At 36.2% G+C, this 15,641-nt stretch overlaps 1 protein-coding gene across 7 annotated transcripts; it reads right to left on the reverse strand.

The window, feature by feature from the left end:
• Positions 1–1,579: 1,579 nt before the first annotated feature.
• Positions 1,580–9,714, reverse strand: LOC7463160 (uncharacterized). 7 transcript variants are annotated; one of them, XM_024595862.2, is made up of 16 exons: positions 9,350–9,714; positions 9,011–9,187; positions 8,737–8,877; positions 8,327–8,494; positions 7,627–7,956; positions 7,415–7,500; positions 6,613–6,697; positions 6,302–6,514; positions 5,682–5,741; positions 5,408–5,487; positions 4,961–5,286; positions 4,768–4,859; positions 3,378–4,688; positions 2,982–3,283; positions 2,219–2,386; positions 1,580–2,120 (listed from the first exon to the last, which is right to left on the reverse strand). In XM_024595862.2, exons 1-16 carry the CDS (start codon positions 9,602–9,604, stop codon positions 1,985–1,987), a joined length of 3,930 nt encoding a protein of 1,309 aa, XP_024451630.2. In that variant the 5' UTR covers positions 9,605–9,714; the 3' UTR covers positions 1,580–1,984. The 7 variants fall into 7 exon arrangements, with proteins under 7 accessions (XP_024451630.2, XP_024451629.2, XP_024451631.2 ...); XM_024595861.2 differs by having other exon boundaries at positions 2,219–2,401; positions 9,011–9,172; positions 9,350–9,713; XM_024595863.2 differs by having other exon boundaries at positions 2,219–2,401; positions 7,657–7,956; positions 9,350–9,713.
• Positions 9,715–15,641: the final 5,927 nt, after the last annotated feature.

Genomic DNA, 15,641 nt, shown 5'->3' on the forward strand with positions numbered 1-15,641 from the left:
GTCCTTCTGCTCCTCTCTTTCCTTCGGAACCTAAACCACGGTGTCATGCGGGACACCAGTACAGTAACTTCTATCGCCCTTTCTACACCCCTTTTCTAATTGATTTAGTACTAGTTTTCCAATTTTATATACTTTATAAATATTCTGGTAATAAAAGCCAAAAGGGGCCGAAGCCCAAACAAGAAAATAAATAAAAATACAAGCAATAATAACGGGTATTGTATTTTCACCCCAATTACATCCTGGTGTGTGTATATATATACACACTAGATAGTTGGTATATTTTGTTAGTAGAAAAATAATAATTATATAGAGATTGATTGATATAAATCGATTGACTTAACGAGTTTAAATGCAATCCGGATGATTATTAAAAATATAACTTAACTGGTAAAAATTTAAAATAATGTTTTTTTTTAAATATTGATACATCAATATATTAGATCGATTTGGGTTAACCCAAATTAACTTGTTAAATTCATGACTCAGGTTATGATACCGTGATAACCCTATATAAAACAAATTAAAACAAATTATAATGTTCAATTTTTAATAAAAAAATTAAAAAAAATTAATTAAAAAACAAAATAAAACTTGGATCGACCATAATTAATAATAAAATATTGATGGATAAAACAAAAAAAAAACTTGAAAAAAAAATAAGCAAGTTCAGTTGAACTTTATAAACCCATATTAATATCTTAAATTTGCAACTTATTAAATTGTAGACCTGGGTTAAACTAAAAAACTCAACACCCCCCAAAGTAAATATCGGAGTATAAAATATAAAAATTTAATTTAAATAAAAAACAAGATTTATTTTTAAAAAACTAAATTTAATAAAGATGAGAAAAAAAAAACTTGAGGCAATTCTTATTTTAGAAATAAAGATAAATCTCATAAAAAATAAAATAAAAACTATAAAAAAAGAGAGGGTATATTCGACTATTTCTTGGCCACAAAAAGACTTATCTCGGAAAGAAAAAAATCAATGAAAGAGATGTTATCTGAACACGTGGAAAAAGTACACTGGGATAAGTAAAGGTTTTCTAGTGTTATGATTAACGAGTGTTTGAAATTAAAAATAAATTTATTAAAAGTTATGATATTTTTAAGTATTTCAAGATGAAGATAAATTTTAAATTAAGTTTTTGATTAAAAACTCGGATATTTATCTTCTAATCATAAAAAATGAAGCTGGGAATTCAAATAAAAATACTAAAAAATAAAGATCAAATATGAAAAAAACTTGAAAACTAAATCGAGAATTTCAACGTGCAAATGAAAAATAAAAATAAAAACAATGTTTTTTATTTATATTAATTTTAATCCTTGCTTTTTTTAATTTTTTTAACAATGATCTAAAGTTTTATTTTATAAAATCAATCTTTCATTTAATATCAAAATATTCTCAGACATCTTCATATACGCAAAAACCTAGGTAGAAAAATGACATATAAATAACATGAAATACGTGTACAAGCTGTAATTACACCCTTTTTTTAATATAATTTATAATTATAATATAAACGTAAATACTATTTTAATGAAAAAACATAACCATACCGCACGAGAGTCATTTTCGTCGTCTTAAAAATAAATTGTCTTATTTTATTTTTTACAGACCACTAATCCAGCCAAAATGTTTTCGAAAATGAAGTCCCCTTGTTCAAATACGAGATAAACAAGAAATCAGTACTAGCTTTAAATCAAGATGGAATCGTGCAACCATATCAAGGTGACAAATTAGATCTCGCCCCCAGGTCTCATTGGCATGACGCCTGACAAATCTTGGGCCATGCCTTCGATACAAATAAAATTAGCAGCCACTCTATTTGTTCTCCTGTGATTCCCGAATGTCATAAGAAGCTTCGCCTCCTTTACATGATGTCCTCAATTCTCGTAGCAGCTGCAATGAGTTAATAGCTATACCAGAGTTAGTGAAGAGGTAAACTGTACACTGTGTTAGTCCTTGGCAACAAGGTTATATAGTTTTATCTGTGCTGTCCATTGATTGTGACAACATCTTCGGGTAGATGTTAGACCGACCCAGCAATGAAATTTCTTCTGGAGACAACATTAGTGAACCACCGCTCAAGTAGTTTCGAGAAGCTCGTGTCCTATATGATAAGTTGTAATTAATTTAACTCGAGGTAATGTGGAATAAAGATTACTAGCATTAAAAAGGTTGGGTACTTCTAGCATCACAATTATGTACCTCCGTCCTTTTATCTTGTCAATGCTTGCCGATAATCGAGAAGCTTCTGATCTGGCAATGTGGCCCAGAGAAGATAGATATTCATAGAACGCTTCACCTTTCACTGTCATGTACGATCGCGAAGGGACTAGTGACTGGATTATATAAAAAAGACAAGACTTCATTTCACTGTTTGCAGAATACCTAAGTTAATGAGTTAAGAGAGAGAGCGTTGCAGTTAATATAGAGATTTAGTTCACAAAGCAAGAGCAAAATGCATGCAATTGGCAGTTACAAGGCATGAAATTCCCTGAGGAATTTTTTTGTACAAAGGAATAATTTAATATCGAGGGACGGGGAATTTGTAAACGAGCTGATAAGATATGCTCTCAGACGACGGAAGTGAAAAATAAAATAAAGGAATGATCCTCATAAAATCAATACATAAACAGACATAAATATGCACTGCTTGACTAGACATTTGATAGTAGCCTATATGCCATTATTTCGCATGTTATACAGGCATCTAGTCCCCCCTAGCTTTGCTTCGTCTCTTCACAAATACCGTTTTAATTCAGAAATTAAAAAGGATATGGCAATAGCACGAATTCTTTGCAACATGCATGCAGTACCAAGAGAATTTTAAGATTCATTGCACGGCCGTGACTTATTATTAAATTGTGAGGTTTGATCTGTAATTCAACTACGTGGAAATATTCAAGTCAGTCTACAAATTATGTGTGTGACAGTATGAGCATGAGTAGAACAGATTTGAGCTCCGTACCTATTTGATGACGTCCCCCTTTCTGGCTGGTTCATCTCAGTACTCAACCTAGAGTGTGAACTCTTGCTACTCAAATTCTGTCTAACCAAGTTATCAACTTCCATCATACTAGCGGTAGACAGCATCTCCCTGGTGAAATCTACCTTGGAATCCAAACCCATTTTTAACCCTAAATTAGCAATTTCTTTGGCATAAAAGCAAAAACCTTGCTGCGTTATTGCTGATGACATTTTCAAATTCTCATCAGACCAGCTGGATACATCCATTACCTCAGAATGGACCACTGATGATTCCAAGGAATCCTGCAACAAAATAAAAATAAAAAAGCACCATCATGAACTAACTAGCTGAGGATAACACACAAGGAAAGGGTTTTAATTGTTAATGCATACTTACCAAAGTCTGGTGATTCGAAAGCAACAGTTCAGCTTCTGAAATCAGATTGCTCATTCCATATGCAAGGTCCATCATCCCAGTAGCATCTATGACTTCTGAGGTGACAAAATGTCTTAGATCTGGGTGACGATTGCAAAGTTTTCTCCATGATTCACGCACTAAATCAGTCATCATACAGGATCGAAATTTCTCCACTGGCTTGGATTTCTTATTGAAATCCATGCAGCTATACTTATCCATCACTTGATATTCTTTTGTTAAAGCTTCCACATGTTCATTTAGAGAATCTTCTACCACGTCAGGAGATAATTCTGCAATTACATCACAAGTACTTCCCAACATATCAGGCACATATCTGTCAATATTTTCAGTTTCAACAGGCAACAGGTTTTGCTTGGACTCAATGATCATTGAAACTTCTTCCAAAGCATCACCCACTCGAGTGCAGGACACCATGCTGAATGACACCTCTGTTCCATTATTAATTTCAGTTTCAGGAACAAATGTTGATTCTGGCACGCATGATGCATCAACAGACATGCATGTCTCTTTTACATGTAAATTAATTCCTATATCTGGATATTTACTATGATTTTCATCTAGTTTCTCCGCTCCAGGACAAAGTTGCATGTCAGTTGATGGTTGCATGCTTAAACAATGAGAGGGAAATCCACCATCAGCTTCAAGGATTAATTCATAGTTAGTATCCCTGTCTGTAGTTAAGGTAACTCTATCATTGACCATCTCATCTTCAGAATCAGAAGGCATTACTACACCGAGCTTCCTTCTATTTTTTCTTGGAGTCAATGACACCGGGGTTCCAGGGGAATTGAAAACATCACATACTGAATCATATGGGATTTTGAAGTGATTGCAATCGTTATCAAAGCAATTTTGGCTTAACATTGCTTCCTTCTTGGTCTTTGTACCACTGTCTTTGCCATAATTATGAATCTTTATGTTATTCTGCAATTCTTTATCTTCAAAATCTTCTTTTATGACCTCCAATGAGACAGAATTTTCTACCATCATAGACAATGAAGTTGCAATCTCCTTTTCAACTAGCTCAGATAACTGACAAGGGAAATCCCATGGCATCATCTTTGGCAAAACTTGATGCCCAGCCTCAGGATCAAACATCAGAGGACCAAACAGTCTTTGTGCTTCTCTACTTGGAGACAGTTTTCTAATTTGTCTGCCCTGAAACCAGAATTGAAGATGCATAATGGTTTTTCGGATATCTCCTTGACAATATTCAACCACTTGCTTTAGTAGATGAGCTTGAATGTTGACCTTCTCAGCAGAACAAACCTACGAGTAAATAAAAACATCAATTTAAGCTAGATACAAAATCAAAACCATGAGAAAGCACATAACAAGAAGCACATACCATATCTGCAAGCCGAAGAAGCTCCTTCTCTGATGGCAACACAAAACAAACTTCTAGCCTGTCCAAATTGGCAGGAAGATCAGGGTTTTCACCTGGTAACCACCACAATCACAGATTAGCGATGATAAAAAAGAAACTACCAGAACAAACATGTCAAGCAACAGGAAACAATTTTAACTAGCAAGCCTCTTACAATTGCTGGTCAGTATCACAGGCCCTTTTGCCTTTTCAGCTATTTGTTGTATTGCAGCGACAAAGCCACGGTCTTCAGTAAAAGCAAGATCCACATCTTCAAAAAGAATCAAGTGTTTAAGTTTCCCTTGACCACAGGCAATTGTACTGTCATTGGAATCAAACTTAACAGTGGCCTCAGTGGCTCCAAGAGAATTATCCTCATCTGATATTGGTACCACCTCAACCATTTTTCTGTAGAAATCTTGTGTCAATTTACTGTCAGGAAGGGCTGAGGAAAATTTTGTAATGTTGTTGCTCTGTGGTTCCACATGAGTTTTCTGTGACCTGGAAGTAATACACTTTATTGTAGAATAGAGGATTATATTCCCAAAGGTTTTTAACTGTCACATAACGTTGGAAAACAAATTAAAGGAACTCTGTGCATTGCTGCTAAGTATCGACAAACCAATGAAGGAAATGGGATTCTAATGCCTCTCCATATCTTTGTTTCACCAAAGCTCCATTTCGATAATCTGATGCATTGACCTGAGGATGATGATATGGCAAAACATTTAGTTTTCTCTTTACAGACTACTGCAATAATGTTATGCTATTCACTCTAAGGATTAATAACCTATATGTTGCCATGAAAAAAAAAGGATGCAATGTTATGCGTGACATCTAAGAAAGCCCCCAAAACTGTAATACAAGTTTGAAAATTAGTATTTAAGCAGCAGCACCTCCAGAACTTTGAATCCTTCTTCTTTTGCACAAGCATAGATAGCAGCAGACTTCCCGCTCTGCAACAAAAGAGAATATGTCTAACTACTGGGATGGAAGTAAAATTTGCACTAAATTAACACTGAAACACACTGCATTTATGGACAGTTTTTGACAACAGAGTTCATTATTTAGTATTGGAAAGAAACTCTCTACATCAAATATTCTAAACAGTCCTCTAAACTAAAGTATGAACAAGAATAGTCCATATCCAAATTGTAAAATATAAAACAAAAGATTTCATAACATGAACAGAATTATCAGAATGATTTCACAGAACATGCTGAAATCTTTCCCTGACCTGAAGCAAACTAAGAAAAATGATTCAGAGAAGAACATAAGGGGCTAACTATTAATTGTATAGCATGCTGACAAAAGCAGTTGCCAGAAGTGTCCTAGAAACCTTCAATTTTTTGGAGAACAGACAAAATAAAACAGAAAAAAATTTAATCTCATCCTTTATGAATTGCAAACAAGAGGAACTTTCATTTGGAATTCCACAGCTAATTTCTTTCCACAGGCAACCCAAAAGAACAAGCATTAGGAGTGCATGAAGCATTTAGATGGAATTGATTCATACCCCAGTTGGTCCAGTGATCAAAAGAACATTCTTAAGGCTGGCCCCTTCATTATTGTTTTCTGAATCAGATTCACTTTGGACACGGTAATAATCAGCATCTTGTCTATCACATACATCACCGCTGTAGGTATCCGTACAGACTTGATGGCCCCTTTGTTGCCAAGAATGAAGCCAGTTGCTCAAAAGTTTCACTGATTCATCATTTCCACAAACCTGTAGGAATTTTTGGGAGAAACTATTACAGTAAGAAAAAAGTTTACACATAACAAAGACTGTTAATATGATAAAAGAAGTAGATTCCAAAGTCTGACCTCAGTGGCATTCTTTGGCTGGTACTTATCTGTCCATAATCTATTCTCAATCTGTTTAGTGCGACTAATGTACAATGGGACAGTCCTGCAGTATCAGCAAAGCAATAAAAAGAACGTTACCTACACACACTAACAATCTGAGATTGGTCAGGTAAAAGCAGCAGCAAAACTATCATTCATATACCAAGTTCCAAACTATATGATAAGACAACCAATACATTTGGGCTAAGCCATGTCAGCAGCAAGTTGAAGCTATTAGATTATCGTTGCTAGATTCAAAAACCAGCTTGACCACCATGTCATGCAGTTTAAACCCTGAACACTGATGATAATGGGAAATTATATCATATAAGAAGGCAGAAGTGGAATATTTGCTTTCATATTCACTGTTAGAGAATGCTAAATAGGTTCAGGTACTTGGTAGTTGGTATTTTGCATATAATATAGTTTGCTTATGGCTATTGCAATTCAAACAATCAGACTTCCATTTCTAGCTAGCATTTGTATAATTCTTTCCATTCATTAAGGACCTTTCCACTGCTCCTTTCAGCCATCAAAATCTGAATCAATGAGCAACAGGAGTGATTATACATATGATGCAGATGAGAGAACTGATCCCTTGAAGCTACAACCACATGCATCAGCATCAACAAGACGTTACTCTACAATTCAAGGACTGCATTTATAAAAGTAGTGTGCACTAAACAAACTGTGGCAACAGTTACAGAAGTCATCAATTCACATGCAAACAACATATGGCTAAGGGAGTAAAACAAGTAGGATTTCCAATGATGATCCAAACCTTTCTTGAAGAAGATCACTTAGCTGTTTAGCATCTGATTTTCTAGCAGAAGCAGAAATGATATGAACTTCAACAGCCTCACAGTCCTGCAAGTAACACATTTATAATCTAAAAAATGGGAATGTGAGATGCGGAGTTGCTTAACAATCTGAATTACGGTGAGAACAATTTCTTCCCAAATGAAACTAAAAAATGGGTGGGGGTGAAGATACAAGATTGTTAACTGGTGTTGCTATGCATACAGTTTCTGCATCCTCTGCAAGCTGACAGCATCCCAACTGCACATCAGATGATCTGGAAGAGACTATTGCTGGTGCTTCACACACAAATTCTTGTTGACAAAGGCATTGATCCAAAGATGCATTATCTCGAGGAAGTGATGTACCAGGAGGATGTGATGAGCTGGGGAAATCATTTATGTCTAATAATCCAATGAAGCCTTCAAAGTTTGATGAGAAGGAGCTTTCTAGGCTAAAACTGCTATCGATAAATGGTTTCTCACAAACTATCCAATCACTCCAATCAAGAGGCCTTGCATCATCCTACACAATAATCTTCAAGTTTCAGTTGATGTGAGTTTAAAGTAAAAGCAAATGCTAGCTTTTAACACCATTGATGGAACAAGAGTGATTTGAAAACTGATTTCAATGTCCAGTCATTCACACAAGGTCAGAACTAGGTACGTTGCATGAGGTGATTTTGAAAAAATTACAATTTTATGTTTTTCTTTTTGGTGATTTATAGATGTCCATGGACAAATATAAACTATTGCAAACCCTGCCAAACTTTGATACACGCATGCTATAGCTCCCAATGCATCTTTCGTTTTCATACTTGTCCCCTGGAATTAAAATTCAAGCCATGGTTCTACCCTGCAACTGCAAGGCTGCATAGCCAAAAGATGATTTGTACCTGACCCCTTTCAAAGACATGAATAGGACCAATATTGATGCCTTTAGCTTTTCTCCGGGCCAAGTGATGATTACTTTCCACTGCATTTGTCTCGTCACATCTCTTACTCACTTTCCATGATGAGAAAAAGGGATGAATTTGCCTTCCAGCAAACATTCGTGAATTTTCCTGATAAAACACAAAATAGAAATTGATTGTGTTATGCACCAATTCACTTCAGAAGGTATTGGAAAGAGCTAACTTATTGCTTTTAGTTTAAGAATTTCCAACTTCCACACCAAAGTCTGATTTCAATTAAAATTCCATAAGCAGCATGGAGTTTCACCAGTTAACAGTTTCTAAGCCCACAAAGAGAACAAGCACAAAGAGCAAAAAAAATTTCTAGAACTCATGGTATCAAAATAACTAACCTCAGCTGCCATCTTGGCCTCTAACCTCAAATTAGGGATTGGTGATGATACACCCTGGTTCTCTACCAGATTAGAGATGCCTTTCCCATTATCTGTGCCATTCTTCTTAGGCGTACCATTCATAGGTGACTTCTCCTTTGACTGTTGAATAAAACAAATAAATAAAGCACATAAATTGGCAGCAAACTAAGCTGAAATCTTAACCACACTAAACCAGTCAAATCGCCAAAAAATGAACCAATTCATGCTTGCACATTGATAATTTTACTTTTACCTTTTTAGGAGTTCTACTTTGTGGTGTTGCCTTTCCTATCCGTGTTCGTTTCTTCTGACTCCCACAGCACTCCTCACATTCACCTTCGCCTTTCCCATCCTCGACATTACATTCTTTCTCGCGTTTCTGATAACAGTTGGATTCTGTTCCCGGTAATTTGTGCTGTAACAACATAGACTGTTTGGTAAAAGCACTCGGTATAAAAAACAAGTAACAAAATTATAGAAAAAAACTAAGCTAAATTCACAAATTAGAATAATTCTCACACTAACCAGCCGAATTAACAAGAATTTTAAGCAATGTCTGCCGTACCTAAATTACAGCCGATTTTAATCTTACCTTTTTAGCAGTTCTGGTTAGTGGAGTTGTCTTTCCCTTTTGCATTCTCTTCTTCTTATTTTGACTCCCACGATACTCCTCGCCATTGCAGTTTTCATCGATATTTTTTTCACTGTTCAATTCGATTTCCGGCGATTTGTGAGGGAACAGCGTGGACTGTACCAGTCTCCGGCGAACACTCTGTTCCGGCTGCGGAATCTCTTCAGCTGCGGGCGCCACCGCCACTGGTCCTTCGTCATCGGCTGATATATCCATGTTAAATTATGTTGATTTAGTGAGTCGATTTTAGGATTTCGACAAATTTAGGGGGGGGGGTTTTCAGGATTTGGGGATTTTGTTAACAGAGAGGAAAAGAAAGGAAAAACAGAAGGGAGGGTTGGGTTTTTGATTAAAATTTTACTTAATTTTATTTTTTATTATTGAATTAATTAAAAATTAAATTTTATAATTTATTTTTTATAAAATTGACGAGTTGTAAATTTAATAAATTAACTCAATTAATTAATTTATTTTAATTAATATTTTTTTAAAATTTTATTATTTAATATTAAATTAATTATAAATTAAACTTTATAATTTATTTGAATTTTTTTGTGAGATTATTCTAATTTTATAACTCGAGTCAAGTGTTTTATTCATGTTGTTTTATTGTATCAAGTTTTTATATTTTTTTTAATTTCAATCTTTAATAATGAGGTTATTGAAATTTGAATTTCATAATTTATTTTGATTTATTTTTTAAAAGATTATTATAATTTTATGATATTGGTTATGAGTTTGATAAGTTAATCTAGGTATCTCATATTTTTTTTATTAATTTTTTATAAAATTATTTTAATTTCATGAATCGAATTATAAATTTAATAAATTAATTAAGTTAAAAAAATTATTATTTTATAATTAATTTTAAGCCGGGTTAATAACCTAGCAACTTAATCTAATCTATCACGTGGGCTGGGTTCAAGTTGTCATGTTGAAAAGTTGTTAACAATATAATTTACTATTTTATTTTTTTTATTTTTTTTAAATTTAAAATTTTTTACCTTTACAAATTAAAACAGCTAGTTTATTGAGATTTCCCCCCAATAATTATAACAATTATCAGTAAAATTGATTAGTTACAGTAAAATTAAATTTTAATATAATTTGTGATATTCATTAATAAAAATGACTAGTTATAGTAAATTTAAATTTTTATAGGATTTTATTGTAAATTACTTGCAGTCAATTTAAATTTTAATTGGATTTTCTAATTTAGTTGGTTAATTAATAATTATTATAACTATATTAATGATAGTCAATTCAAATTTCAATTCAGTAGTAGCAAATTAGATGTAGTCGACTTAAATTTTATTAAGATTTTTAATTTAATAGGCTAATTAATAATTATAAAAAAAAATATGCAGAACAAGGATTTTGAAAATTAAGAATTTTGAATAAAAGAACTGGTTGGAAAAACATAAATATTGAGAATATTTTTTTTATACGTAACCTATTAAATCTCTACGTGGTTGCATTGTCACAACAACGTAACTACTTTTGAACCGTTAATTTTATTTAACATGCGTTAATTTTTTTTTTAAAAAAAACTCTTTGGGTTCTGTTATTAATTTTAATTTTATTTATTATTATTATTATTTCTTATCTCTTGAACTTTGCCCGTTCTCTTTTTCCGAAAGCTTTCTCCCCGCACACTCGATGTTAGATTCAGAGAAGAAAAGGGAAGACATAGTTATTCGCCCATAATGGACAAGCCACCTCTTTCGATTGAAAAATGTTGACTTTATTGGTTCAAGATAAATTTTCCTCGCGGATTTTTTTTTTAACTGGTGCAACGGATTGAAAAAGAAAAGAAAAGAAAACACTAGGACCTGGCAACTCTAGACGGAACCTAACTTAACGTGGTAGAACTTAAACCATCAGGCAGATTAGACCAAACTCGAGAAGGAACCTAATCATTTGCTTTTCATTCAGCAAGGAAGTCGATGCATTGATTTCCTTCTCTTGACATACGCGTCAGGCTGCAGCTCCAGCTGCAGTTAATAGCAACTATGAAATTCTCGACAAGAGCATGATAAAAATGAGGAGAACTGTCAACATCCATAATCAGATAAGTGCTTCAAAAGAGTCAGTCGTCACTGTCACTTGATCGCGATCCAAGGACCAAGTCAATTCCAAACCAAGACGAATGGCTTGTAGCTCAGCTTCCATATTAGTTTTCCGACCGATCAAACCATGATATTGTCCACTTTGGGCCTAGGCCCTCATGGATTTGCTCTTGGGCTATATCCAAAAGGCCTCATACCAATGGAGATATTTGTCCATCCTTATATACCCATGATCCTCCCCATTTCTAGCCAATGTGGGACTTTGGTCGTATACCCAACAATCCTCCCCTCGAACAAAGGACCACCGAGCCTCCCCTCAAACCGATCATTCATCCGTCCACTCTCTACCAACCAGGATTCTTCATTCTCTACTTCACCGTGTTGGGGTCAGAACACGTCCATGAAGCATCCGGAGAGCACTACCTGACTTGAGAGTTTTTGCTCTTTCTAGGTCAACTCCTCTTCACTGTGTTGGGATCAGGACATGTCCATGAAGCATCTGGAGCACACCGCCTATCCAATAGAGCTGATCCATGGATTACATCGTGATTGGGGGCCCACCACCTTTTGTTCGGCATTCCGAGGATTCATCCATCATGGCTAACTCTGGGGCCTGGCTCTGATACCAATTTGTTGTGCATACTGGACCGAAAGCAAACACAAATAAAACACAAACAAGCAGATTTACGTGGTTCCCCAAAACCGGGTACGTCCACGGAGGTAACAGATTGTATATTAATGGAGGAATGATACAAACACTCAACTCAACCCAATACAACCCACAAAAAACCAGTGTTTCACTCTTACACTCTTTTCTCTCAAATCTTCATTTGCACTCACTCTCACAGTTGCACTCACCACACTTCTCTGCACACTTACTTCTTGCACACACACTACACTCTTCCTCTCTCGTTCTTGTCTTCAGTCTTGAATCTGTTTACATGAGAAAGGGAAGCATAAATATAGTGGTTGTAAAGGAGAGGGTGGTTGATGGTGGAGAGGGTAGTTGAAGGTGGTTGAGAGTGGTTGAGAAAAATGTTGACAATTGCAAATGTTGACAATTTGCTACAAATCTCCACCTTGGCAAGATTTTTCCATGCAATCCTCGTGATCAATCAATGCTGCCTCTAACGCGCCGTATGGCGCTGCACCCTGAAGGTGCTCAACACCGAGAGATGTTGACCAAGTCCAAACAATGTTGGAACTTGATCCCTGAGACACATTTTGTGAGCATGTCAGCTGGATTATCTGCAGTACCAATCTTCTGTAGCAGAATATCCCCTTCATCCATAATTTCTCGAACAAAATGAAATCGAACATCGATGTCCTTGGTGCGGGAATGATGAACCTGATTCTTTGCAAGACAAATAACACTTTGACTATCACAATGGACATCCATGTGCTCTTGATCAATTCCCAAATCTTCAATCAACCCATGTAACCAAATAGCTTCCTTGAAAGCTTCCGTTACTGCCATGTACTCTGCCTCAGTTGTTGACAAAGCTACTGTTGATTGTAACGTTGACCTCCAACTTACAGGCCCTTTAGCAAGTGTAAACACATAGCCTGTTGTTGAACGACGCTTGTCTAAGTCACCAGCATAGTCCGAGTCCACATAACCAATTAAATTTTGCCCGAGTCTATCATCCCTCTCAAACTTCAAACCAATATCAGTTGTGCCATGAATGTACCGTAGAATCCACTTAACCGCCTGCCAGTTACCCTTTCCCGGATCATGCATATACCTGCTTACCATACTGACAGCATGTGAAATATCTGGTCTCGTACAAACCATTGCATACATTAATGCACCAACTGCATTTGCATAAGGAATTTGAGCCATATGCTTGCGCTCTTCCTCTGTGCGTGGAGACATTGAAGCACTTAGCTTAAAATGAGGAGCTAATGGTGTGCTTACAGGCTTGGTCTTACCATCTACCCCAAATCTCTGTAGAATTTTCTTCAAGTATTGGGTCTGTGTCAAACAGACTGTGCCTTTTCTTCTATCTCTCTGAATCTCCATGCCAAGAATCTTCTTAGCTTCTCCAAGGTCCTTCATTTCAAACTCAGTTCTCAGTTGAGCTTTCAGTCTATCAATCTCCACCTTGCTCTTCGATGCGATCAACATATCATCCACATATAAGAGCAAATAGATGAAAGAACCATCAAGAAGTTTGCGAAAATATACACAGTGATCAAACTGACTCCGTGTGTATCCATGTTCTGCCATGAACTTATCAAATCGCTTATACCACTGGCGAGGAGATTGTTTCAATCCATACAATGACTTCTTCAGTTTACAAGCCCAATTCTCTTTCCCAGTGACTTTGAAACCATCTGGCTGAGACATGTAAATTTCCTCTTCCAAATCTCCATGTAGGAAGGCAGTTTTCACATCAAGTTGGGCTAACTCCAAATCAAACTGTGCAACCAAGGCTAACAGAATACGGATTGATGAATGCTTAACAACTGGAGAGAATACCTCATTATAATCTATCCCCTCCTTCTGAGCATAGCCTTTTGCTACCAATCTTGCTTTGAAACGGATGTTGTCTTTTCCAGGATTACCTTCCTTCTTGGCATATACCCACTTGCAACCAATTGTCTTCTTTCCTTTAGGGAGTTGTACCAAATCCCAAGTCTGATTCTTGTGAAGAGATTTCATCTCTTCATCCATTGCCTCTTTCCATTTTGCACTTTCTACACTCTGTACTGCTTCTTTGTAGGTGTAGGGGATTCCATCATCAATCACCGGAAGTGCGTAAGCCACCATGTTACAATACCGAGCAGGTTTCTTGATGGCCCTTTTTGGTTTACTCGTTGCAATGGATTCTTGTTGTGTGGTTGCTGGAGTTGTTGCATCCTCTTCATCTGAACTTTCATCTGAATCTCCTTCAGTAGGGATTGTCTGAACAGTCTTTATAGGAATGACTGAAGTCTCCAACTCCACCTGTTGTGCATCACCAGACTGTTTTTCCTTCTCCTGTGATTTCTCTTGCTGTAACATGCCAGACTCATCAAAAGTGACATCTCTACTCAAGATCACTTTCTTTGATTCAGAACACCAGAGTCTGTAGCCTTTTACTCCTCCACTAAAGCCCAAAAATATAGCTTTCTTGGCTCTAGGATCTAGCTTGGACTCAGTAACATGATAATATGCTGAGCAACCAAATATACGCATAGAGTCATAATCATTTGCAGGAGAGCCTGACCATACCTCTAAGGGGGTTCTTCCATTTAATGCTGCTGAAGGTAACCGGTTAACAATATGACGAGCATAGCTTAATGCCTCGCCCCAGAACACTTTGCTTAGTCCTGAATGTGATAGCATACATCGGATTTTCTCCACCAATGTGCGGTTCATGCGTTCTGCTACTCCATTCTGTTGTGGTGTTTTGCGAACAGTAAAATGTCGCTTGATCCCTTCATCCTGACAAACTTCAAAGAAAGGATCTGAAGTGTACTCACCACCATTATCTGACCGAAGAGTCTTAACCCTCCTTCCAGTTTGAGTCTCCACCATTTTCTTCCATTTCAGAAAGATATCAAGGACCTCATCCTTGTGTTTCATCATGTACACCCATACTCGTCTTGAGAAATCATCAATAAAAGTAACAAACCAACGATTACCTCCAAGAGATTCATTCTTTGAAGGTCCCCATACATCTGTGTGAACATAATCTAGGATCCCTTTTGTGTTGTGTACCGCAGTGCCAAACTTGACCCTTGTCTGTTTTCCAAGAACACAATGCTCACAGAACCCATGCTTCCCAGTCTTGGCGCCTTTTAATAGACCTTGCTTGACTAATCCTTGCAAAGCCTTTTCACCAGCATGCCCTAAGCGCATGTGCCAAAGTCTGGAATTATCTGCTTCATCATCTTCTATACTTTTGGAAACAGCTGCTGTACCAGTAACTGTAAATCCATCCAAGAAATATAAGTTTCTTATCCTCGTGCCTCTTAAGACAACTAATGCACCACGGATTGCTTTCAGGACTCCACCATGCATGATAATCTTATAACCACTGGATTCTAGAACTCCAAGTGAGAAGAGATTTTTCTTCAAGTCAGGTACATACCGTACATCTGTTAGTGTCTTGACAACCCCATTATGCATCTTCAGATGGATAGTCTCAATCCCTTTGATCTCACTCACATCATCATTACCCATCAACACACCTCCT

The sequence above is a fragment of the Populus trichocarpa genome, chromosome 2 (genome assembly GCF_000002775.5).
Source record: "Populus trichocarpa isolate Nisqually-1 chromosome 2, P.trichocarpa_v4.1, whole genome shotgun sequence".
Classification (NCBI taxonomy): Eukaryota; Viridiplantae; Streptophyta; class Magnoliopsida; order Malpighiales; family Salicaceae; genus Populus; species Populus trichocarpa.

Coding starts and splice junctions, on each gene's coding strand:
- LOC7463160 (XM_024595859.2), bottom strand. CDS start 9,604: ATGGATATATCAGCCGATGACGAAGGACCAGTGGCGGTGGCGCCCGCA. Junction 5,488..5,681: donor AAGGATTCAAAGTTCTGGAG/GTGCTGCTGCTT, acceptor CATCATCCTCAG/GTCAATGCATCAGATTATCG. Junction 4,860..4,960: donor TGTGATACTGACCAGCAATT/GTAAGAGGCTTG, acceptor GGTGGTTACCAG/GTGAAAACCCTGATCTTCCT.